This window comes from Topomyia yanbarensis, chromosome 1, assembly GCF_030247195.1.
Source record: "Topomyia yanbarensis strain Yona2022 chromosome 1, ASM3024719v1, whole genome shotgun sequence".
In the NCBI taxonomy this organism is placed as follows: Eukaryota; Metazoa; Arthropoda; class Insecta; order Diptera; family Culicidae; genus Topomyia; species Topomyia yanbarensis.
Genome location: NC_080670.1, coordinates 209,765,701 through 209,791,756, shown reverse-complemented (window position 1 = coordinate 209,791,756; position 26,056 = coordinate 209,765,701). Strand labels below are relative to the sequence as shown.

Here is a 26,056-nt window from a genome sequence, read left to right as displayed (position 1 = left end):
GATTGGTCCGTGCGCTTCTTTTTTAGTTGTGCCCCAATAGATTCTTGATTCAAGATAATCTCCACTAATCGCTTTATCAGTTATCTTTTCTTTCAACTTTCCGCATACAGCTTACGAAAAAAATTGCTGGTGGAGGGCCCCATTCGCATAGATTCAGCCAGCACGATAGAAAAGGAAGCATTCAATGAATGAGAAAGTGGCCAATTAAAAACGAATTTCGACTGAATGCTTGAGCCCAGAAAATCGAAGGCACGTTTCCCGGGACAGGGAACACTGATGAGCTATATTTCATATCCAGTAAATCCAGCTGACGGATGAGCCGGAATTCTGACTGACGATAGTTAGTATCCGGCTTCAGTGACACAACTGATTATAATTAGAATCATTTGTCACTGGTGCCGGATACTAAATTGAGCCAGCCAGTCTTCCGACTAACACTGAGTAGCGGCGAGAAGCTGAGTTGGAAGTGACATTCTGATGTGAGATGGTACAAAAATTCCTTGCAGAAATTCAAAGCGATGTCGTTGGAGTGGAAACCAGGCGCGTTGCCTGCTTTCACTATGACACGTTCTTTTTAATTTGCTGCGAGCAGCTTTCTCGCATCATGATGTCAGTCCCAGCTCAGCTTCTCACCGCCACTCGCTGCATGCAGTCTGGGGGCAGTGATGCGGCAACGACCTGTCGCGAGAAATTTGTGTAGGAAGAACATTCTTTTATTCGTGGTTCATCTTATTATCATCAGCATTTTTTTTGGAAACATGCGCTCTCAAGTGTATGTGATTGCTTGGTAAATAACGCTTGAAAACGTGGGCACTCAAAACCGGACTTCTTCGTACGGATTTGACCCATATCGGTTATTCAAATTTATTTTTTTTTCTTGACTGTTTACCATCATCGAAACGATACGCGTCCAGACCGGATGGAATCCAGTGAGAAAGGTGTTAGTTTGATAATTTCAGCTTTGTTCGGCTAGTTTGAGCTGTTTCCGATATTTGAGGCGTGTTAGGTTCGATCTAAGGTTTACAAAAATGACTCGAGTACAAAACCGAATTCAGCATCAACTCTTTGGATGCCTGACCTACTGTTTTGAACTGTTCAAATAAGCAGTTAGGATGCGTATCGTTCGGGACGCCAATAATTCACCTCCCCCAAAACTGACACCTATCATCACGCACTGATTGAAACCCCGGAAGCTATCATCGGTAACTGTCTATAATTACAGCCGAAGGCGAGAACTTGCAACGCCCACTGAACCAAAAAAAAGCAACACCTCTCTAGCCACAAACAAAAAAGGTTAATTGCCTTGGTTGGTGCGAGTGGGTCTATTCTGCTACAATTATTGCTTCCGCCAGCCAGTAAGCCATCCTAAACTGCGCAGATGAACTGCATCACTAAACGCCAGTTTCGCTTTATTACCTGTCTGCTTCCCCTCGCCGTCTCCGGTCGCATCTCAACCATTCTAGCCTAGCCAAAAGCGATCAGTTTCAATTTCAGCTGCAACAAAACTGTTAGCTGTGATGACGATGCCGTTTGCGGAGATCCGAGACCGAAGAAAAAAAAATGATGAACGTTGCTCCCTCCGGTCAGTTGATATATTTGGAAATCTTTCGGTCGGGTAACTGCCAACGAAAAAGACAACACTGACGATGCTGTTTATTGACATACGTTCGTTCAAAGTGAGTGCGGTTTTGTTTATTTAGTACTAACCCGTTTTGATATAGCAATACTCTTGGAAAGAGTGAAACGGTGGTTTTTTCTAGCAAACCAAGAGAAGTAGAACGTTCCTTAGTGACTGTCTATGGGAGATTTAGAATTTGAAAAGAAAATATCTTGCGCATGCAGAAAATCGCTCTTGATCTGGTTCCAACTTGTAAAATTGGGAGCCAATTAACAGTGGGAAGAGCAATGCGAATCCAAAAAAAAATGGAGTTAGACACAGAGTGTTGAAAAACAACTTGTTCAATTCGGGTGTTTCCATGTGCGGTTTGCTTGCAGAAAGTGGGAAAAAAGCTCACAGAACCAATTTTTGATGGCTTTGATGAATCACTTTGTTAAAAAAAATCGAGGCGTTCTCCTAAAAGATTATGAATCGCATTGTGAAGAAACTTCTGCCTTCAAACGTCAACAAATAAACTTCTAGGTCATCTGATAGGAACGGTTTTACCGAAAGTTATGAATCGAACAAAAACAAAAAACAAGTTTTAGGTTCATGCATTGAGCCGTGTTAAATCAGCAAATTAAAACCGGACACGGGACTAGAGAAGAGACAAAAACCAAACCTTTTAACCTGCAGGTACAAACAGCTTGCCGAACAGGATAGTTTTGCGGAAATTTTCAATTATCTTCTGTGCATTATAACATGTTGTCTTCTGGTTCAGTATTTTGCAGGGAATAGACAATGCGCATAACCAGAGTGCTACCTAGGAACAAATGCCAAAACATCTTTCTTTTCCTTATGCAAATGAGAAGCGACAGAAGTTACAGCGCCTCTATTGTACGAAGGTAGGAAGCTTAATGTAAAAGTGGATATGTGTCCACATTCTGGACAAAGCTGCCAGTTTTCTTGATACGTAGTCTTCGCTTGTAGTTTCGTGTGCCATTCTTGCTGTCTTGATCGAAGGTGAACTTTTTAAGATACGTATGAGGATCTCATTTCGAGTTTTAAGCCAACCTGGAGATTTTGTCGGATGTTTAAGAAATCGATTCCAACCACAGGAAATACGGATGGACAAAGAAATCAGTATATCGGTTTCGACGTATAGCCAAGCAGTCTCCTTCGTATTCAAACAGTCAACACTGAATGTTGAAATTGGTAAATTGCGCTGCACAATTATTTATAACTTTGACAAATTTGGTTCAGTTGGTGGTCTTTCAATTTATTTTCTACTGTAATTTCTGTCTTTCTTCGTATTATTTAAATTTCCTTTTTTAGTCCGGCATAGAAAAGACCTGAGGTGATGGTGAAATGGATGTCACACTAAAGACTCCGACATCCTGTTTAAATTTATACTCATTGAACTCAGTCGGACCTAATCCTATCTTCTTTCGGATTAAAGATAATCCCGAAAGTTTACCCTGGTAAGCTCAAAATTGTGATATTCTATCTAAAGCAAGTAAATGGCATTACTGGCGACAAGTCTTTTATAAAGGACTACTGTTTATAAGCCCGCTCGTAAAGTTGAGATCGATGGTGTGGTCACTGTTTTTGTGTTTGTCATGCGTGGATCTACTGAAGCACGGGGTCAACTGTTTTAAGAACCCCTTGCCCCTGTGAGCGATAAATGTGCCATTGTAGCAATAAGATTCGGTGTGACAGTTGCACAGAGAATCATAAGGCTGAGTCTTGCATTGAGCATGATGCAGTTTTCCAATTGTGGGAAAAGTATACCATTACCATTCCTCGCATACAAACAGTTCTGACGGAATCTGACGTGCGATGTACTTTTTTGATGAAATACTAAAAAGAGCTACGTCGCTCACCACGATAAATCATTATGCACTCTTGGCCCAGGATGGGCAAAAAACTGTTATAAATTTACTCCTGTGACGTCCCGAAATATAATGGGCCGAGGAAGCGCCTGGACAAATCCGAAGTAAACAGCTAAAATTTGAGAACCAACGAGGAGATTTCAGTAAGTCCAGGAATACCAAAAATCAAAGTTCTCCCGGCGCCGTCGATGAGACTTCGATTCCCACGGTGCGATATGCATTTGTCTACTCGATGATAATCTATCTTTCTTTACAATCTTTCCGACAGCTTTAAGTAGCCGACCTGCTTCACCTTACATTTGAGAATAACACCATTTATTGTGAATGAATCGGAATGGAAACTGTAGAACCGTATCGTGATCTTCTGGTGCTTTTATTGGAATCTCAGTTTGGCTCTTCTGATGTGTTTACTTTGGGTTTCTTTTTCAGATCGATAACTTTTGAACATTAATGTAGTGTAGTACCTGGGAATATTACACTGTAAAGTTGATCAAGATTTCAGTTTTGTACCCAACCCCCCCTGAAATATTTTATGTATTGGAAAATTTTATATGTTCGTCAAAAATGTGCCTAATATTTTAAATAGAATTCTCAAAGTTCCTCTTGAAAAAGTTATCTTCTAAAAATATTTTGTAAGCTACTTGCAGTGAAAATTTGCGACAGACCTCTGTACCTCTCAGTGTGCCCGTTGAGTAGGCTAAGTCCACCGCCGGGTCTAATTGGCTCACTAAACGGACATCGGTGTCGCGAGAAATCCCACCACCACTTAAGAAAACAGGTAGCGGTATCGAGAGAAATTACGCCGCCAGCCAACTCTCAGTCGGAGTAAGGTGAGTATACCCACGGGGACTATCCGAGTAGATCGCGATAAAGCTGGGATCTAAAAAGCCCACGAAATCCAGAGCAAAATAGCTTTACCACTGGAGAATGTTCTAGTTAACAAATGGCTCAAGTACGCAGAAGATTGAAATGGCGCAATAGGTGGAGACATTTACGAAAAACAAAAGGAATGTCGGGAACTAAATAGATCTATCAAGCGAGGCTCCAAGTTCATTGTGGAAGAAGTGAGCCAACGAAAGAGGGGATATAAAAGCACAACGTGTCCCCCAGAAGGTATACTTTGATGTAGTTCCGTGGGGACAGAAGAAGGGTAATGAGTGCTTTAGTGGTTAGGCTAGCAAGTGAATCCCACACGGTGTCAAAACACTCCAGGCTTGAGGCTTTTGAAGCTTTTTAATCCTTTGTAACGCGAATTTTTTTTATTCATTGTTAATACTGTCATTTTTAGCTTAAAATAGGTTTTCGGGGTCGCTGATTCTGACGTCGAAAATGTAAACTTCAAAATGGCGGATTCAATATGGCGACTGTGTTTGACTAAATTTCATGTTTTTTTATAGTGGCCTAAAACGTCTTACAAGGGGGTTTTCGGGGTCGCTGATATTGATTCTGACGTTAGAATTGTTAAATAAAAATTGGCGGATCCAATATGGCGACTGGGTTTGTCTAAATTTTGTTTTTTATATTGACCTCTAATATCTTCTAGGGGTTTTTTGGGGTCGCTGATCACCATAGTGACTATAACTTCCCACTGCGTCGTAAAGGGTTAAACGTTACTATAATCGTATCATGCACCTCCCGATAACTGTAGCATGGCGGTGAATAGTGGAGGGATGATGGAAATCCAAGAAAGCCAATATCAACGGTGTATTCGTATGTAGCTATTATGCTTCCCAAGGTGAACACCAGAGCAATACAATCGAACGCACCAGGGGGCTTTAACGCTTGGGCCGTGGAGTGAGGTAACAGGCCGACCAACGAAAGAGGTTACAGATTGTTGGACGCCCTGGCTAAGCTGGATGTAAAGCTATGCAACTGAGGTTTCGCTAGCACATTCCGTTAATACGATCGGTGATGCTCACTAATACACACATCCATCGACCACCAGGCGATCCACTACGCCATTGATCGGTGGAACTGTACTCTAACGCGGATGACTTGGACAAAGGCCGAAGCACTTCGTGCAGACAGAATCGCTCCAATTCCGAACGCCGGAGGAAATTTGACGTAACAAGGCCGAGGTAATTGAAGCTGAAGAACTATTGGCGTCCAGCGTATTAGTGGAATGAAGGGCTCAGCATTCTCCGTGTTGCCAGCCTAAAAGCCAAGATGCATTCAGATAGCAAGATCGGGGGCTGTAAGAGAAGAGCATAAGGTAATATTCCGGGTGACCAGGGCCGCTTTTAACCGTGAGATAGTATTGAGTAAGGCCTATAAGGCTATAAGGAGCCGTGCAGAGAAGTAGACGCTAACCCCTGGGACAACGCTCACCGTGCGTGTTGGCCAAGATCAAAGGTCCAACGACGCCAACTGAAAGATGTGCTGAGAAATTGAAGACTATCGTGGAGGGTGGCTTACCGATGCACGGGTCTCCAACGACCGGTTCCTTACAGTGGAAAAATGACTTCCAGCAAAGAAAGCTCCCTGGTTCGGATGGTATCCCAAACGTGGCACTGAAGCCCGTGATCCTGGCGTTTCCGGACATGTTCAGGACAGTACTATAGAAATGCCTGGACGAAGGCTACCTACCAGATGGATGGAAGATCCAGAAGATAGTGTTTTTACCAAAAACAGGGAAGTCTCCTGGAGATCTAACAGCGTATTGGCCTATATGGCTACTGGATACTCTTGGTAAACTCCTGGTAAGGGTCATTCTCAACAGGCTGGCTAACTACTCTGTTAGCCAGCCTGTTGAGAATGACCCTTACCAGCAAAAAATGGCTTTCAGTATTCACACCAAGTGATCCCTAGGCAATAGGAAAAGAGGTAGTCTAAACCACTCAGGAGTACTTGGACGGAGTTTGTAGTAGGTCAACCATCTCGCTACCCCACTCCCGGAGTGATAGTTTTGCTTAATACGCTACTAATATGACCAAATGCTAATGAAACTCAATGAATGTGTCTTGATCGACAATGAAACTTTTGCGAGACCTGTTTTCGAGCATATCCCGGGTATCAAATTCTAGCTCTCGGCAAAATACCTGGCAGAGTCAAGCTTGTTTTCGTGAATAAAACTATGATTTGGCAAGAGATTTGTAGCTGTCGCAATAAAATTTTATGAAATGGAGGGCCATGATGGTCTAGGTTTTTGTCAAATATAGCCAACGGTCATTAGAGCAAGAACGAGCTACAATGGTGCAATGATAACGAAGTCCAGTACATCTCAAAAGAGCTGAATGCAATAAAATTTCCTTAAAGTAAAAACAGATTTGAAAAAATAGGTTGAATTTTCGAAATCATCTCGTCAGCAACAAGCACCAACTTGGGGCCAAGTTAGATGATGTATTTATCTTAGTTCCCGAAATAAGCAGCCCAAAAAACAAGTGTTCGTTTTCGTTTTCTCATCAGCAATTCAGAGCTTCAGTCTTTGCTTACCAGAACATCAATCGTGACTAGACAGTTGCTTTAGGCGATCACATGTGTCATGTGAACTGTTTGCATGTAGCGTCTAAGTAGTACTAATTTGGGCCCTAATTTAGATACATCGTCTAACTTGGTCCCATGTCGGTGCCTGTTACTGACGAGATGAAGTCGAAACACAATTTAAGCTGTTCATTAATTGTTACTGTTTACTCTAACCACCAACAATGTCAACCCGCGGATTCAATTCATCCTTTCTATTTTAACGATCAGATATTTCCGTCAATATAAAATAAAAACCAACAACTCACCAGCATTAACGTGTGACGTCACGGCAAGCAACGTTACCGCTATTAGAAAGGTTCCTATCGATTCGAGCCCCTTGAGGCTCGAACTCCTGTTGATCATGGCGACTGTTTCCTTATACCCTGAAAAAAGCAGGAGAAATACGAGAAAGCATTAATTTAAAATCCAGGTCAGTACCAGAAGATGTACTGTGGCATATGAACCTATAGTTAGTAAAAGATAATCACTAGGTCGTAGTCGCGCGCGCAGATACACAGAATAGCCAGTCATCAGAGAGCAGGCGGTCGTCCCAATGCTTGAGCTCAGTGACTTCAACCGATGCGCAAACGACGAACCCACGGTTGAACGGATGGCGGCGGGGACGGCGACGCCGCGCTAATGGGATCGATTAGCTAAAGTGAAAGAGACCGAACGTCCGGATCGGGTTCAATCGGTGAAAAGTTTCCGCCCTCTTCGTCGTCAATCTGACGGCTGCGGCGGTCTACATCTGACCTACAATTGATTATCGAATTATCGGGCGCCCCTCGTTGATTGATTGATTGATTAGCGCTAGAGTTTTGTTGCTTTTCGGGGAAGGGTGAGAAGGGGATGCGGAGTAGATCTCGGGTAGGCAGAGGTATCATCAATGGAGATGTAAATGAAGAAAGTAAAAACCGCATTTCGGTCAGGTTGGAATCAAATCGTCGACCGTGTTGGGGGTTTTGTGGTAAAGTGATACTTTCACTGGCAGGCGGTTGACGCTGATGAGGGGTTTGAAGATGCGACAGGCTCTTCTCGGTGGATCATTAACAAGCCGCCGCAGGCGTTGAAGAGAGAGAGAGGATCACTCATCATCCGTTGCTGCTGTTTTTCCAGCAATCATCATTAACGTCATCGACAGCCAAAAATCTTCCCATAGCATCGGCAGCAGCATCCATCGGATGGATGGATCATTTTGTATGTGTGTGTGTTGATTGCATTGACTTACTTTTTATTTCGCTTCGCAGAAAAACTCGCACTCCGATGGTCCTGCGCCGCATAGCAGAAAACGGCCGGGTGGTGGAGTAGTTTTTCGAGATTTCCCTACCCCTCATCGAGGAAAGGGGTGGTAAGGGGTTCCAAGCACATGAGTGCTGTACGCTGGTTCGAAATTTATGTCAGTGTTTCTTTCCATAAGTGGCGTATTATTGTTATTATTACTGTAAAAACTGGTTCCTTTCAGTGTGCGCTTTTTTTTTTCGCCATAGCTTTCGCGCTTCCGAGGCTTCGCACAATCCGGTCCAGTGCCACAGCCCCGCGAGAGTTGGTCAACGTCAGTGTTACCCACAGAAAACAGCAATGTAAACAACAATAACAACAGCCACCGCTGCTTCTGCTCTATATTTATTACCACATTCTGCATTCCGCAAAAGGATCGCTCCTTCTTGGACCGGTTTTCGGTCAAGTCGGCTGTCGCTGTACTGCGGCTACTTACCGCTGCTGCTGCTTTTGCAATGGTTCAAGATCATGGTCAAACGGACCGAGATCCCTTCCGTCGTCACGACCAACGGCGCGTCATCCAAATCATCGGTGCTATTCAGATCATCGCTCTCCCGCTCCTCAGTACGTGACGGTGGTTGGACGCACGAGGGGTAATACTGAAGGGCGGCGTCACCGTTGCGTAATATTTCGGGGACTGGTTTACTGACCTGCTGACAACCAACACTTGATCGTGGTGGGTGGAAGTCAGATGCTCCTAGGGCAAATGAGTCAGGTGTATTGGCGGTTGGTGACGTTAGATCTGATCGGTGGCGATCAGTTGATGTACATTTTTGATAGGACTACTGTCTTGTGATCAAAAATGTTTTATTGCAAAGCAAAGCCCTCGGGGATTTGTGTTTTCGTTATAAATATAGACATTCATCTAGATTTCAATTTGAAGTGAAGTGCCACTTGAAATTGAGCTATATAGTTAGCAGGAGGCACCTCAATAAGGAATGTTGATATCTAGTTTTAGGTGAACCTACACAATTGAAAACATACAAATGGGTTGTTAGGTACCGCATTTGATTCTAATTCTGAATTTTCATTCTTTTTCATGTTTCTCTAACCAGGAAATGTTTCTAGTTAAAAGTTACTAATATTCCACTACTTCGTAAGTAATTGGTACCGCTTGACAATCAGACACTAAATCCAATGAGCCACACGTCTAGTGTGAAGTCCTAAGCAACTGGTTGGTTCCGAGTGATGTCTCGGGAAGAAGAATCCTATTTCTCAAACCATAATTGTGCTTGCTTCTCGAGAATCAGCCCATTGTTTAGGCATTCGTATAAGACATGTGACTCATTGGGTTTAGTGGGAGTGAATTCAGTGTCTTACTAGTTGCTAAGACGATGTCAGTTACTGATGATATTATGATAAGTCAACTTTGATTTTATTTGTGTAAAGCCATTCATGCACAAATTTAGTTACTCAATGCAGGCCATCGCTTAAAAATTGCACTATCGGCAATGAAAGAGGTGTTTAATTTAACTTCCTGCTCCGACAGTATTACGTATCAATTGGCCAATTAGACCATATATAACAAGTTTATACTATCCTATCATAAATACATCTTATACAATTATTACTTCATCGTTATCGTCATGTCACATTCATGGGTTTTCTCACACAATTGACTGTTCAAGTGTCTTGATATTTTTCTTCCTCGGGTTGTGCGTGCTTCAAGACCTTGGGGGCTATTACCAACGACTACCCGTGAGTTCTTTTGAGGAAGATTCGATTTGATAAGATTTGACATCCGTTCGTAGAACTCATAACGACTGAATTAATCGAATTGAATATCGTGAATCACCTAAAAGCGCATCAGACAATATTTAATCGTCCGTTAAGTTACGTGTTCAAAAAGAACCTTTTTATCTTGCGTCACTTCAGGATCTGAGCATCCTTTTGTAAAGATCGTTGAGATCATACTTGTTCTTGCGAGAACTGGGTAGCCGCATAGTCTTAAACTTTCCCATCTTGGCCAAATGTCCTCAAAAAGAGAAATGGCCTGTTAAATGGTCAGTGATTCATGAAGGTAGTAAAGGATCTGATTTAAGTGAACCGAGATAAGCTTACTCTTTGGATCGTTCCCAGTCATCGAGCTCTGTATGTTAAGGTCGCTAGGTGTAAATCCAAACCATGGTTCAGGATTTGTGAAACGAGATACTGCTCCTTTATTAGCCGGTTCATTAGACATTTCGTTTCCTGGCATCTACATTCAAATGATCTTACATATGCTTACCACATCCATCTAAATTTGAAACCAAGAGCGCTAACAAAATACGAACTTGTTACACCTCGATTCGCTTCTAAGCAGACACTGTTTGACATAAATCTTAAGTGCATATACCACCACTTTAAATCCTAACCGATGTAGAATCTAGAACTTTGGACAAACTATAGAAAGGCCCACAATAATGCTCGATAGTCCCCTGTCGTGTCATCAGTATAATATTATAAGGTCTGGTTGTCCCCTGTTCAGTCATTCCTTTAGTTCAGATATGACAACCTCAAATAAAAAATCTTTTCCACATAAAAATAACTTGCCTGGTCGTCATGCTATCTGTGAATATGTTCATGAGCATCAGTTACCGAGGGATTTTGAGGTTAGCCTTCAAATCCTTTGGTGAATACCGATAAAGATTGTGGGTCTGCACCCCTTTTTGAATATGATCATGGAATAGTACTAGGTTTACCATCGCTTTTAGGGCAATCGTTGGGGATGATTTCATTTCACCTGTAATTGCCAGACTCTTTGAACTTTGATAGTTCCTTCCAGATATTCCTGTTTTGCTTTCTACTTTAGGGCACAAAACGATTAATGCATATGCATTATGCAGCTGAAGTGCAAAGCCAATTAATTTTGACATCAACCCCCATTTTTAAAGGAAATTCGGCAAGCCATCACGCCTTTTCAGACTTACCGAAATTCTATGAGTTCTTTTACTTCCGTGAAAGTTGGTTCCTTCCTAGAACAGTGATGACATTGTCATCATCTTAACACGCTACATAGAATCTCAGACCAACGTTGCTCAGACCATCCAATTCGTCAAGAAGTCCGTTTACTACTAGTGACCACGAAAATGGTGACAGCACTCTTGAGGGCAGACCTGTAGACCGAAAAGGAAGCTTTTTTAGTTTCCAAAAAAAAACTAATGGAATTTTTTAATTTTGTTAAGTCCGAACATCAACAGAAACCTATCAAGGTCGCTACGAGCTGGCTTCCCCCCCCCCCTTCGTCGCCCACGAAAAATTCCTACAGCTGATAAATCAACGTTTGCCGAACCACGTCCGGATCTCCATTGATGCTTCCAAGCAGCGAAATGGGTCGGAGTGGGGCCTGCGGAATGAGACCTGGTCTGGTCTATCGCCTTCCCATAAGCTGCTCTATCTTCTTGCTAGAAGCTATTGCCATTAGTCTCGCGATTGCAAGGAGACCAGAGGGAATACCGACCGTCATCCTGTCTGACTCTCTGTCGGTTATATCTGCCCTGGAAACGGGAACGTCACAGCTACCTTGTAGAGAAAACGAGCAGTACTCTTTCAGCCACCCGTTACGAGACAGACACTGATACAAGCCGCTCTTAACATGAATAACGGTTTCCCCTCCCCTATCTAAATATTCTAGCGGAATTAGTAGTTACTCGATCTTCACTATTAGTTAAGTCGTGCTTCATCTGGAAACGCGGAAAAGTAAGGGAAAGGAATTGTGTATCAGACCACACAGTAGAGCATCATGTGGCACAGCTTTGCTATCCTAAAAAATAAGATGACAATTCTAAACATCTAAAATAAGAACAGAAATGTCGAAACGAGCAAATATTAATCTACACAAAAGACCCAAGAAATCAAAAAAGGCTACATGCAACAAGAAAAAAAATAAAACGAAAGCCAACCATGCAAACGACAGCTGAAAGACAATATGGAATAAAAGGACAACTTGTGTCTTGTCTGACAGTATGTAATTTCAACTGACCATAACATACTATACATCAAAAGCAAATAAAGTATCAAAAAGCAAAACATTTTAGAAAAATATATAACCGAAAAAGGCAAAAGAAGGTCCGAAAGTACCGAAGAGATTCACGAAGGGTTAAATCAGTCTACCTTCTCATCTCGCCCTGAGCAGAAGCTAGAATCGCATCGTACAAACAGTATAGTGCCCTCCTTGTGTAGTGAAAATGAGTGTACCACAGAATAAATTCTTGCGGGAGAAGATCACTGTGGTCGACTTTAAACAAACTGTAGTAAGACCTACGATTCGCGAGGTAGAACAGTTACTAAAAATATACATGGCGCGTAAACGATAGGATATCATTAGACAGAACCACATGAAAAATTTTGGTCAAACAAGACAACGTTAGAATCGAGATCTCCATACTTATAGACGATGACTTAGTCGAAGTCCGACTGCACGACCCATCACCGTATACCACCGAACATGTCATCAGATGCAACATGTCAAAATACTAAAAGGGAGCTTCCGTTTTGAATGATACTTGGAGCAACTTCTTCCCAGGTATTTTCAACTGGATTCATGTGGTGAGATGAGACTGGTAAAGCTTATTTCTTCTAACCTGATGCGAACAGGTAAATTGCTTGTACTGCAATAGGCTGGTACAGCGGTTCTCAACCTTTTTCGTACCACGGACCCCTTAGAAATCACACTGGGTTGCTGCGGACCCGCACGGATAAACATCGATTTTGTATGCTATCAATATGTTATTTTCAGTTTGTTAGAAAACAAGACTTGAAATTTCAACATGCGCTCGAAAAATATATTTTTCTTCGCGGACCCCCAGCAACGACTTCGCGGACCCATAGTTTAGAATCAATGGGAAAACAGAAAACGGCTAAGACTGGTGAAAAAAATCCATCAACTGCAATAAATAAGCCTACGTAAGCACCCAGTCAGCAATGGCGACTATGACATAGCCCCTTGAAAAGACCTTAAACATGGTCCGTGCCAAAATTCACAACCATCAAGACACCATAATATCGTCTCAATAACCCATAAATACACCAACATATGGTATTTTATATGGGATCTACCGGACCGTGGTGATGGTATTTTCATGGGTTGAACCCATTTCAAACACTCATGTCAAACCCCATTTGCTCGGGTCATCAGAACATCGACAATTAAACCCACATCACTAACAACACCTTCAATCTCCACCTTTCGAGAGGGAATGTAGACGTGATACTCTATCGTGAAGAGACTACTGTTAGTGATATCGTTGGCCTGCTTCAAATCAGTCACGACTACGCACAGTTTATCTGACTGTTTTTTTTTTGATCCCAGCCAAGGCAGAGTAGTTCTTTGTCAACTCGCGCGCAAGGTATACCACCCAAGGATCAGCGAATGCATCTTGGCAAAACTTGATGCGGCTGGGGGGGTGTCTACGAGATATTGAGAGAAGCGGAGTAGGTGGACATCTGTCTCCTAGATTGCATAGTTTTAAAAGTATTAAAAACAAGTCAGTAATGATAAAATTGAACTCAAATCTGGGCCAAAACTAAAATCGACCAGCCGTACTGTCCAGCAACCAGCAACAGTTTGTTTTCAAAATCTACTTCGACAGATGTTCAAGCAACACTGAAGTCATATTCAGACAGTTTTTTTCTGTTGTACCTAAAAAGTTCGTTGCAAGTTACAATAGATTTTATTAATTGACTCGTGAAACTCGAATCTATGAAATTCGTAGTTTTCTGATGGTCATTTATGCAGTATGATTCGAATTTCGCTTTGAGGCTATGATTTTTCTTACGAAACATAAAGGTGGCGATATATGAGACAAGGGAGAACGAGGTGTCCTGAAGATCTCCGTGTTTTGATGTCCATTTGAGACCACTCGTCTGCTTTTATCGGATTTGATTTACCTTTTCTTTAAACCCCTCGACTCAGCGTCATCGGGATTGAATAGCAGTGACCCAGAGAACACGTAGTGGTTCTGTAACTTTAAAATTACTTTGGGATTAATAACTGCTACTACGACACAACAATTTTGCATTTTCAGGATAGTTAGGTATCAAGAAACTGATGGTCAATACTGGACACAAAAACCGCTTGTTATTTGTTATATGTTCAACACTTCTTGGCGTCACATTCTGACTTAAGGTGCCCTTAAGATCGAGACATACTGAATGTTGACGATGGTGCAGGCGATTCAGGTACTGTAAGGTCTAGTAATTCAGATTTTAAAGCGGGTAAACGAAAGATTTATAGATGTTACAAGGGCCATGATTCCTACCAACACGCGACAGCTCATTCCGTGGAGCGATGCTTGTTCGCTTGCTTGAGTAACTCTGCCAAGATGTGTGCGCCTGAAAATGAAAATCTTGGCTCAAAACGAAATTCTACTAGAACATTTCAGTTCAAAACTTTTCACCGTTTCAAATTGAATGGGCACTGGTAATTGACGCACGGAACTCTCGAGTCTATGAACTTCGCAATATGCTGATGACCAGTTCTATGATCCCACTTCCGAAACATCAGGTTGCGAAAAATTGGACTCGGGAGAGCGAGGTGTTCTGAAGATATTAATAGTTCTGCCCGTGGTGTATTCAAGATCACACAAATCCTCGATTGCTTTTAGCGATTAGATCTAGCTATAAACTTCCAACCGGTTCCGTTAAAACTAAAGGTTTTAGTGACCACAAATTTTACAAACTAATGAGACGCTACTCAAAATTATTGATCATCGACTAGTCTGGAGAAGCTCGAGGTATCCGGACGATCTAGAAATGTCGAATGTTGACGATGGCGTATATGATTCCGACAACGCTCTTTTGATTTTATAGTAAAGCGTCGTAAAAACTTGAACTTTCCATTGCCAAAGTTCGCAATCAATATGGAAGAAATTTCACCTCAGGAACCATAATCAAATCGAGGTGCCCGAACTAGTTTATAACACGAACATGAAGCAGGCTTCCTAATGTAGGACTGTGCATTAGACAAATCGCTTCAATTGAAAAAAATGACACAATTTGCATCGTTTCCCCTTCAATTAACCAAATTCCGAAAAAGTTTGCAAGTTCCCATATGATCCTAACACGACAGCTACGAAGCTGGTACCTCGTTGTTATTTCGAGAGCGAAATAAGATTGAGCTCCTACGTCACTTGAAGCGTCGTCCATCAGCGCTGCAGTTAGAGTACAGAAAGCCCAAACATTTAACCGCTCCTCCAGCCGCGAGACCCCTATGATTATCAAATTATGCTAATCACAGCCATTCATTCCATATGTCGGGTATGACGCGCTGCCATGATGAAGCCGAAAAAGAAAACAGCAAAAAGTAAGGAACCTCAGGGCCCATTATTTGCTCGATTTCTAAATGGATCAAACGATCACTCTCGCTCTACCTACTGCCTCTCCCCGCCATTCTCTCTCTCCCATTTCTTAATTGTAAATCGTTCAACTTAACCTTTCGGTGCGCGGCCGGCGGTTTTGGGCGCAGCAAATCGAAGCTGATGAGCAATTCTTAGGAGATGTTGCCCGATAATTACCGACTTAGGAGCAGCAGGAAAATCCCGTAGGCTACCACCGCAGCATTAACGAGCGTACCGCATATCTATGTATATATATGTACGGAAAATTATAGGTTCCCTCTCGAAGCCCCTGCCGACGATGACGATCCGCGTACCCAGAGCTCTCGGGGTGAGGAGATAGTACTTTTTTTTCGCAACGCGCACCCAAGATACAGAAGGAAAAAAAAACTTTATACCACTTATTAAATTTACAAGCAAAGTTTTCCTCTAGCATTTCCTGCCCGAGAGAGAGAGAGAGAGAGAGAGAAAGAGAGGGAACCTCGGTTCCCTCCGACCCCGGACGAGGGGAAACCTCGGATTAGCACACGCATCATCAATATGCAAGCAAACTCCGGTTGGTCTACAAACCCGGAGCCCGGAGGCCTTATCCAACAGAGAAACTTGTTTGCCTCAATCCCGGACCCGGTGAGAAGACTCGGGATCTCAGCCGCGCTCGCTCGAAGGTACCCTCGGGTCTGCCGAAGCAACGGTAACTAAATACTCTAATTTAACGGCACTTTACCCCCTTCCAGTACGTACCGATGGACGTACGTTCCGACAAACACACACACAGAGCTCACGGAAGGCGAAAGAAGCAGAGTGCGAGCGAGAGAGATTGGCAGCGTAGAAAAGCTGAAGTGACCACCGATCGACAACGACTGGAAAAAAGAAACAAGAGCAAAATAAAGCTGGAAGCGTGTAGTTCTCAACATCTCTCGTCAGGTGAAAAAAGACGAAGGGAGGTGCCTGGCGTGTGATTAATTGTGTGAATCGAATGCGTCGTTCAAGTGGTTCAGTGGTCCCTTCAGTGGATTGTCATCTGGTGGGGTTTTTGTTTTAACTAAGAGGATTCTAGGGTAGATCTGTGCGCGAATTGTGAGGTGCGCAAATTAAGGTCAAGGTCACACAAAACTACGAACCTTCGGGAAATGGGTATTTTCGGATGTTCGAAATCAGGTTCATCTTATTGTTTTGATCTGTTGAGGCACCTCGATTTTCAATGAAGCTTGAAGTTACTGTTAAATGGAGGGGAACTTCAGAATCTGTTCCTAGTTGTCACAAAGAAAATTGAAGAACAATCAGTTAATTTTAGCAGAACTGAACACAATTTCTATCGAGGTGCCCGTCACAAAACTCCTATGAAAATCTTGCTTGAAAACATGAAACAACTTGTTGCGAGCTGTCAGTATAAAAAGCTTGAAAAAAATCGAAGCTATTCACAGAACTGAAGAAAATCTCCATCGAGGTGCCCGCAGTCTAGGATACTATTCTTCACTAGGCCTCCAAACTTTTCCACAATTCCAATTTGAACGCCCATTGGAAGCTGCCATGATAAAAGCTTGAATATCAATCAGTAGATTTCACTTGATTTCAATTGAGGTGCCCGTCACTAAACTCCTCTCCTGAACAAAAACTCATTCCAAAAAGGGCACGCCGAAAGTTGGAAGTCCTGAAAGAAATTAATCTTAATCGAGGTGCCTGCAACACTGAACCCGAAACTCTTCTTCAAATTTTAGTGTTTCACTCATTAAAAGCAGTCACGATCGAGGTAGTGACTGGCTCATTCCTAGCTGCGACGCTGAAAACATGAAAAATTGAAGATTTTGACAGAACTGAATACAGATGCTCGTCACCAAAATTCTTTCCAGATTTGTTCTTACTTGAGCTATAGTTGGTTCTAAACTGGTATGGTCAAAATTAGAAGTTCAATTCGAAATTTGGCACCGATCAGAAACTAATATCAATCGAGGTGTCCGTCACTGAGGACACTAAGCTCGTCATCGAACTCTAAACTGAACATTTACTGATTCGAAGCTGTCTCGATCGAAGTGCCCGCTAGTTTGAATAGTAGTTGGTTGCAAGCAGGAACGATGAAATAAATCGAGGTGCCCGTCACTTGGGATATTGAACTCCTCTAAAGTTTGAAGTGTTTAACAATTAATAAAAATAAGCATGATTGAGGTGCCCGTCACTGAAACGATGACCTAGTCCTAGTCCTAGTTTGAACACTGACTCATTCTAAGGTCAACAATAAAAACTTGAAAAATCGAAAATCTCGACAGAACTAAATATAGCCTCCTTACAGGTGTTCGTCATACAGGACACCAAGCTACTTCAATCCTGATTCTAGTTAGAACACTCAAGCTATGCTTTGGTATTTAACACTGATAAAATCTTGAAGATCAATCTGTAGATTTCGACTGAACTGAATACGACGACAAGCGAGGTGCCCGTCACGAAACTTATTTCCAGATACTTCTCCTTTCCATTTTAGTGCTTAACTCTCATTACGCATAGTCATTGTCGTGGTACCCGTCACCAAATTATTCATATATCCTAGTTACAATCTCCCTCGAGGACTCCCTCCCAAAACAATTTCTTGTTTGAGCATTCATTCCAAGCTGTAGTATTTAACGCTGATAAAATTGTAAAGATCAATCAGTAGATTAATTCCATTTCGATCGAGGTACCCATCATCAAGCTTGTTTCAAGACTCTGATTTGAACAATAGTTCGTTTCAAACTGGTACGATAAAAATTTCAAGTGCAATCAGAAATTTGGTACTGAACAGTACCTAGTCTCAGTCGAGGTGTCCGTCACTGAGGTTTGAAGAATTCTTCAAACCTTAGTTTAAAATGTTGCTTATTTAAAGTTACCACGATCGAAGTTCTCGATAATAGTGACGATAGCTCATTTCAAATAGAAACGATTAAAGTTGATAGTCCAGTAAGCAACTTGATACTGAACAGGAACTAATCACAATCGAGGTACCCGTCACTTCAGTTTTAATACTCACACAATAAATGTGATTATGATCGAGGTGTCCGTCACTAAAATCGTGTCTAAATCCTAGTTTAAACGCTGACTCATTCCTAGGTACGACGATAACAACTTAATAAAAAAATTGACAGAGCTAAATACCATCTCCCTCGAGGTGTCCGTCATCTAGGACACCAAACTACTCAAATTCATATTCCAATCGCAACACTCACTTCAAGCTGTATGGATTAAATTTCGCAATGCAATCGGTATACTTCGACAGAACTGAACTCAATTTTCATCGAGGTGCCCAGCACCAAACTGAAATCAATTCCAATGATTTCGACTGACCAGAACTTGAACTACATCGAGGTGGTCGTCACTTAGGAGACTAATCTACTTGTCAAATCCAAACTTTGATTGCTCTAGGAACTTGGACTTGGAAACACATTTTTTGTTCTAAAAGTTGAGACGACAAAAGCTGGAGTAATCGAAAATGTACCAAATCTCTATCGAGGTGCCCTACATCTGCGACATTGAATCTCCTTTCAAATCGTAGTTTTAACATTAATTAATGCCAAGTTATAACGATAAGAATTTGACCAATCGAAATTGAGGTGAAGATGAACCCAATCTTCATCGAGGTGCCCGTAACCTGGCACTCCAAACTTTTCCTCTAATCCTAGTTCGAACAGTATCAAACCACTCACCAATCGTCCATCTCATGACCACCACTTAACAAAAATTGATCCAATTTACAAAAAAAGTTTACATCTAATTCTTCGCGATCATAACCACGGGACGACATTGACCGTGGGAAATGACCTAAGCGCCCTAACCTATCCTACCCGTCCTCTTATTGCTGAATCAATTTCGCGGCGACCGCCGCAAAAAGAACGCTTCACCGTTTCGAAGAGGGCAAATTTTCTGCCAATCTCTCACCGCCTACTTAGCCTAATGAGATAGCAACCGAACCGACGTTCGGTACTTGACTCGTAAATTAGCGGCAAAGACCCAGATTTCAGACGATGATCGGCGTCCGGAACGAAGAAAAGTCAAGTGAAAAGGTTTCTCGTTCATGTACTATGTACTGCTACTACCAATAGATGGTCCGAAATGTTTTGTTTGGATAATATCGAGCAATTTCGATTGGCGGGCAATATCAAGGTTCTTCGGAAGGCGGGATTAGCTCATATATCGATTGCAAGGTTAGGATTGCGGGAACTTGGGATATTCGAACCTAATTGATGCATCACGCGCGAGCGCTGAATGGTGAGTGTGTTTATGTTTATTCATTTTGAGGTCTAGAGACTGCGCGCGGGGTGGAGGAATCGAGAGCCCTTAGTGCATTGTTGTTGTTGTTGCTGTTGTACGGCCGAGTACCACCTTCCACTGCAGAGTAGGCTGTTTGGTTGAGCGTTTGACCTTGAGGAAGACGAGCTTTGCGTCATTGGCGGTTGTCCGGTTTGCAGGGGATGAAATGTTTGCAGGTCAAGATCTTAGCGGTCATGATCGAGATTGAAATGTTAGATGAGATGAAAGGAATTGCTTGTTGCAGCGGTCTATTCTGAGGAAGATCACACCAGGTGACCTGGGTATTATTTTAATCTGATTACAATTATCTTGGAGCTCTTGCATTTTGGGGTGTCCTCTCATGTAATTTTATTATGGAGAACATTCCTCTTCTAACAGAAGCATAGTAGATGTAGTATTTACAGCTTTGAGGTTCCCTTCTAGCTTTGAAATATCTTCTTCAAGTTCCTCTCAATAATTATTTGTCTGTCCTTCGAGGAACCTCGGGTTTCTGAACACTTTTTAGCAGTACAGGATAGTTTTCAGAGTACCTCGAAGTTCTAGTGATCAAGTGATCAACTAGTCAAAATCTTAAATCATTCTTACCTTGTCTTGTTCTTACCAAGACACTTGTAGGTTTCCAGCAAAATACTATCACGAGACGAATGGTAAAAGATGTTTGAGCGTTGTAGACGTGTTTCTGTATTAATAACATCCATAGTACTTTGAAGCTTGCAAAGTAGTTCTTTGGTCTGTAAGTAACGATTTTATATCGGAGGTTCCTTGAAGTTCTGAAATAAGCTTTGGTGATATGGAGCGAGTTCTGTATCTATCCTAACACAATCGCAGGTTCGAAATTTAGAACTGGTCAGATATAGAAAATACTCAAAAATTCTATTCTCGATTTTATTTAATATTCTTATAAAAAAGTATAATTAGATCCAGAACACCTCCAAATATGTCTGAAGTACCCTAAGGTAATTTTAAACTTGTATTACATTCAGATTTGCTAAATGTTCGTAGGCCATGGTTGGCGAAGTGCCCTCTCGATCAATAGGTGGTTCTTATTACACGAGCAATCTTCGACATTCCGAAACGTTGCATCAAGTGACTTGCATCCAGAGCGCCTCGGAACTTTGCTCTTCTTGTCAGGTGCCCTTCTCAATTTTGGCGTCCTGACAGCTGCAGTAATACAACAACTTTTAACCATAAGTTGAGATTCTGTCACCAATTTTCAGAATGGTTTTCGTAAGTTCAGTTTTTAGGTTACCTCAATCCAATACAGTATTCCTTAAGTCTTTCCAACAAAGTTCAGAACAAAACGTCTAACATCGTTTGACCGAAAACTTTGAGGTAAACTGCTTTATTCTTGATATAGAACAAACCATTCCAGCCGTGTCATGGTGATACTTGGGCGCCAAAAACCCTCTAATTTCTCACGAATCCAATCACCTACTTTTACGCTGCGCATTTGAGAGCTTACTTTCAAAGTATACCGTTGATTGTCAAGTCAGCCAACTTTTCCCACAACAGTGCCAAAGCCAACCGTGGCAACCTTCGCTTTGGAAGTGACGTCTTTTGGTTGGAAAGCTCCCGCGATCTTAGCCAACTAAGAACTCATCTTAATTTAAAGGGCACTTCACCGAACTAGAGAGCACCTGGATGATTCTCAATAGCTAGAGTACTTGAAATAGAATTTTAGTTTACTCGAAGCGTTCGTTATCGTGGTTGGGAACGGAGTAACGCGATCCTCGCGGTAATGTTTGGCAGACTTGAGAGACTTGAGTTTGGAAAGAGATTCGGCACTAAGAGTTGGTGTGCATTTTTGAAGGCTAATTGCACACTTTCAATTTATTTGGCTTTAAATTGAGAAATTTTTAAATAGTAAACTATTTGAGACGGCTCAACACGTTAGCCAATCAATCCGTTTGCCTTCTCTCGCGTTATCGTACACATCCATGCTATTATCAGTTCTGATATCCTGCTTTGTTCTTGTTTGTATTTTAAGTATCTGCTTCCATCAAGACCCAACAAATTTCACTCGAAAGGTCTTGAAAAATTTCAAATCATCAGCGTAAATGAGCAGACCGGGTGTGTTTAATGTCGTTGAAGAACAGTGTGAACAACAAAGGACCCTGAGTGGTTCCTTGGGGTATGCCGTAGAAGTGAGCAAACCCGGTAGATTCTGTGGAACCATTTTTGAAATTCATATGTATGACCTGAACCTTTGGAACATTCATTCTGAAACTCATGGAATTGAAAGTTTTGCCGAAGTAATTGCAGTGTCGAAGGCGACTTTTATGTCCGTGTGAACTGTGTCGACTTGTGCTCCATCAACCATTGCAGTGATGCAGGATGGCGTCAGTGCGCTCACCGTTTAGGATAAGAATCCGTTTTTACATTATTTCTGATATATGTCTGCACGTACTGAACAGCATCTCATTGACAATGGTTTCGAGGCATTTAGAACTTAGTTATCAGCGCTATAATTCCACCTTATCGACCTTATAAACAGGCAGGGTAGAGGAAGATTTTCACGTAAGAAGAAAATGTTTGAAACTGTACGAATTTGTTGAAAATGTCTTGGAGAGGAGCAATTAGTCTCTTAAAACAAACGAAGGAATACCATTCAGGCAGGAATGTAGGACTACTTTAACTTTTGAGACGCCACCTCAACCATCGCTGTAGAAGCTTCAAACGCGTCTGTAAGATTCTTTGAACAAATGAAGAATTTTGAATTCTTTTCCAGTGGTATATACAGTTCTAGATTCCATGTTTTGGTCTCTGGGCGTCGAATTAAGGGGACTCAACTCCGGACTCTGAAAATTGTACAATGATCTTGGGCTTAAGGATTTCTGATTCAGAATTCTGCATTCTGGACACAAAATTCTTAGCTCAGAAACTGAGACTCCTGGCCTTTTTGAGTTGGTTGTAGAGGTATTATTCTTAGGGTCATTCGCCTCGTTTTCGGGTTGGATACATCTCTTCTGAAACATCTATTCCTATGTCCGGGTCGAGAATAGAACCCAGGTGACGTGCGTATAAGGCAAACGGTCCACCAACTACACAATGCCCGCCCATCCCTAGTCTTTGAATTCTGAACTCCGTATACTCAACTCTAGAACTTAGACTGGGCTTTAGACTCCAAACTCTAAAGGAAATTGTGTAGATGGATTTTGGACTCTGAACCCTAAATTACGGACTCGAGATTTTGGTCTTCGAACTCTGGAACACGTACCCATACTCTGGCCTTTGCATTTAGAACACAACATTCTTAAATCTGGACTCTAGTCTACAGACTATTATTTCTAGGGTCTAGACTCATAAATCTAGATGCTAAATCTGATCTCCCAGCTCAGAATTTTAGAACTATGAGCTCTGAACGGAACCAAAATTGGGAGGCAAATACACGCTCGTTGTGGTCGTTGTCGGACAAATTCCTAGACAAGAATTTTAAACTAAAATAAAAGAGGTTCTTTTGGCAAGCAATTTTAAGCTGTGGACTGAAAACTGACGCTTTCGTAGCTTCGGAAATCATGAATAAAGAAATTTATCAAGAGGAGTGCTTTAGAAAAAGTTGCTATCTTATTTGAACCAGCACGGTTGCGAACGTCTTTCCTGGCCCAGATATGCTACTGCTGCGAAAGCTTCCTCTGACTAAACTGCGGTATCAACAAATCTGTACATTTTCAGTGAACGACAGCAATAAGCAAGAATCTGAAATTAGACTTCTTCATTCTTCTACAATAGCTGAAACCACCGGTTTAATTGGTCCAACTATTTCGTAGAATATATTTTCATCCTAGCTTAGTCCAGATCGCCAGATGTGGACTAAGCTAGGATGAAAAGCCAGCCCCTTTTCCATGAACACCGAAAACGGCTACCAAGCCATTATGGGCGATGATACTGACGCCAAGTCGTGAAACATCCTTTTTCGGACACTCGGGAGAATTGGATTAATCCATCACCGCGAAGATCTGTTCAGTTTGGGCTGTCTACGGCTCTACGGTAGACAGCAAACCCTTCACAATTTCAAATTGTGCAGTGTTCAGTGAACAACGAACTACACGGCCTGGTCAAGTATTGGCGTGTCAGTCGATCGTGACCCTGACTCGGAAGGACAAGTCGCATTTGTACATTGAAGGTACTTGATCGTCCAATTGAACGGAAGTACTGCGACGGGTAAGATACCCCGTTAAAGAAGCGCACAAACTGGAATAAAGGGAGCTGTATCGAACGAGTGCTAGAATATCCGATGCATTTATGAATTTCAACAGCGTGCACAATCAGGGAGCCTCCATGGCGAAGCGAGATTACGACCTATGATGTGTGGGCGATCATTTCGCTTTGATGTTCCATTTTTTGATTCACGGACCGATCATTATCTGGTGATCGAATGCCGGTGGGGATAACGAAATCGAAGCGTTGGATGACGCGGGGTCCTCTAGACCAGCTTGGTACCTGTTGAATCGCTCATTCAGATCCAAGAATATAACAGTACCTATAGGAAAAGTGGCGACTGTCTTCAACCTCGAGCAGGCCCGTAGCCAGGATTTTGTTTCGGGAGGGGCTTAAAAAAATTTGCATAAAGCTTTTAATTCTGACAATTTGATATAGTCACTAGAAACTAAATTAAATTTTGAAAAGTTCATAATGAAATCAATTCCAAATCAAAGACAATCCTAAAAATATGTTCATTGTCACAAGAAAGGTTATAGTACTTACTCTCGTTACAACAAAGTATACTCTAGAGTTCACAGTATTTATGCGCTAACCGAATATGACAATGCTTGACGGTGCTGGAAAACACTAGGTGTTCCAAGCTACACCTTTAAAAGGCGTAGAAGATGCTAAACCGAAATGAGTAGAAAAATATCCATAAAATGTTCGAACGAAGAGAATGTCGAAATTCGTACAAAATCTTCTGATTTAGCAAGCGATTTGTAGATGCGCAGAGACGGTTCAACTTCTATTTTCTTTGTCTGGTGTTCTGCGAGTATTACCAGTTCCAAGGCATCATGCTAACACAATTTTTTGATATATTCTATTTAAATGAAACTATTTCAAGACTAGCCTTGGTCGGGTAGATTAGAACCCCAGTTAGGAAGGATTTTTGGTAATCAATAGGATCAAAATATAAATTTAAATGATTAAATCAACTGAAGGAAACTGCCCACAATTTAATTGATTAAAGAAAATTGTCTACAAATCGAATGAAAACACTGATTACTAATATCTTCTAATTTTCCTTCAAATCGCCAGTCGCCGTGCATGTGTCGTTCACCGTGCAGTTTCAAAATCACGAAATTTAAAGAACTAGCTCCCTAAATCCATCGGAGAGATCCCAAATCCTTTCGTTTCATCGTTTTATTGAAACATTCCAACTAAAGTTGAATCAAAATTTTAAATACACCGTAAGTTGATCATATAACGTGCACTGGTGCCAAACAAATGTCCTCAACTACTTATTCTCGTTTTGTTGGTAATAGTTTTATATTATTTCTAAATTGTGACGTATTTAGATAGGTATTTTTACGGTGACTATGAGGGCGGTTTTCATTTTGATTAAAAAAACAGGATTTGAAGTCACGTCAAATCCACCTAAACGCACGGTAACTGGGGACTTGACGGTACGTGAAATTTGTTAAATGTATTACCAAAAGAACTAGAAGGTCTACCTTCTGATGTCGCAAAAAGCAGAAGCAAAAAAAATTGCTACGCTATAGCAGGCTACAGGCACCAGTGAATCAAGCTAGCTATTGTTCTATATCAGTGCACATACAAATTGTATCGTTGCCCCCGGCTGCGGAGTAAAATGAGTTTGCCAAATGAAGCAAAAGTGCCTGTGCTACGGGATAACACGAACAGTTAAGGAAGTGGAACAATTAGTTAAAGTGAAAATGGAGCTTAATCTCGCTGAAGTTACCTACATTCAGCTACATCACGTAAAAACTGTGTTTTGATCACGTTTAGAAGCTTAGCACAGGCCGAAAACTTTATTGCAAAGAACAACATGCAACACGAGGTCGAATTTAATAACACCAGAATAAAGATCCCCGTGCATATGGAAAACGACATGGTGGACGTGCGTATCCATGATTTGGCCCCGCGCACGAAGGAGGATTTCATCAAACAAATCATGTCGCAATATGGAGAAGTAGAATCTATTACGAATGACACCTGGAGAAATTTTTTCTCCGGCATTCCCAATGGCGTTCGTATTGTGAGAATGCGAGTGACTAAACCAATACCTTCTTACA

The 26,056-nt window shown here is 41.7% G+C and overlaps 1 protein-coding gene across 7 annotated transcripts in view; it reads right to left on the bottom strand.

The window, feature by feature from the left end:
* The window catches only part of LOC131690554 (titin homolog), a 163,426-nt gene that overhangs the window by 21,820 nt on the left and 115,550 nt on the right, over positions 1-26,056 (bottom strand). For all 7 annotated transcript variants that reach the window (XM_058976460.1, XM_058976476.1, XM_058976433.1 and 4 more), the window contains one exon: positions 7,218-7,334. In XM_058976460.1, the coding sequence (XP_058832443.1) occupies positions 7,218-7,314 (97 nt within the window). In that variant the 5' untranslated portion in view covers positions 7,315-7,334. The remainder of the gene's footprint in view (positions 1-7,217; positions 7,335-26,056) is intronic.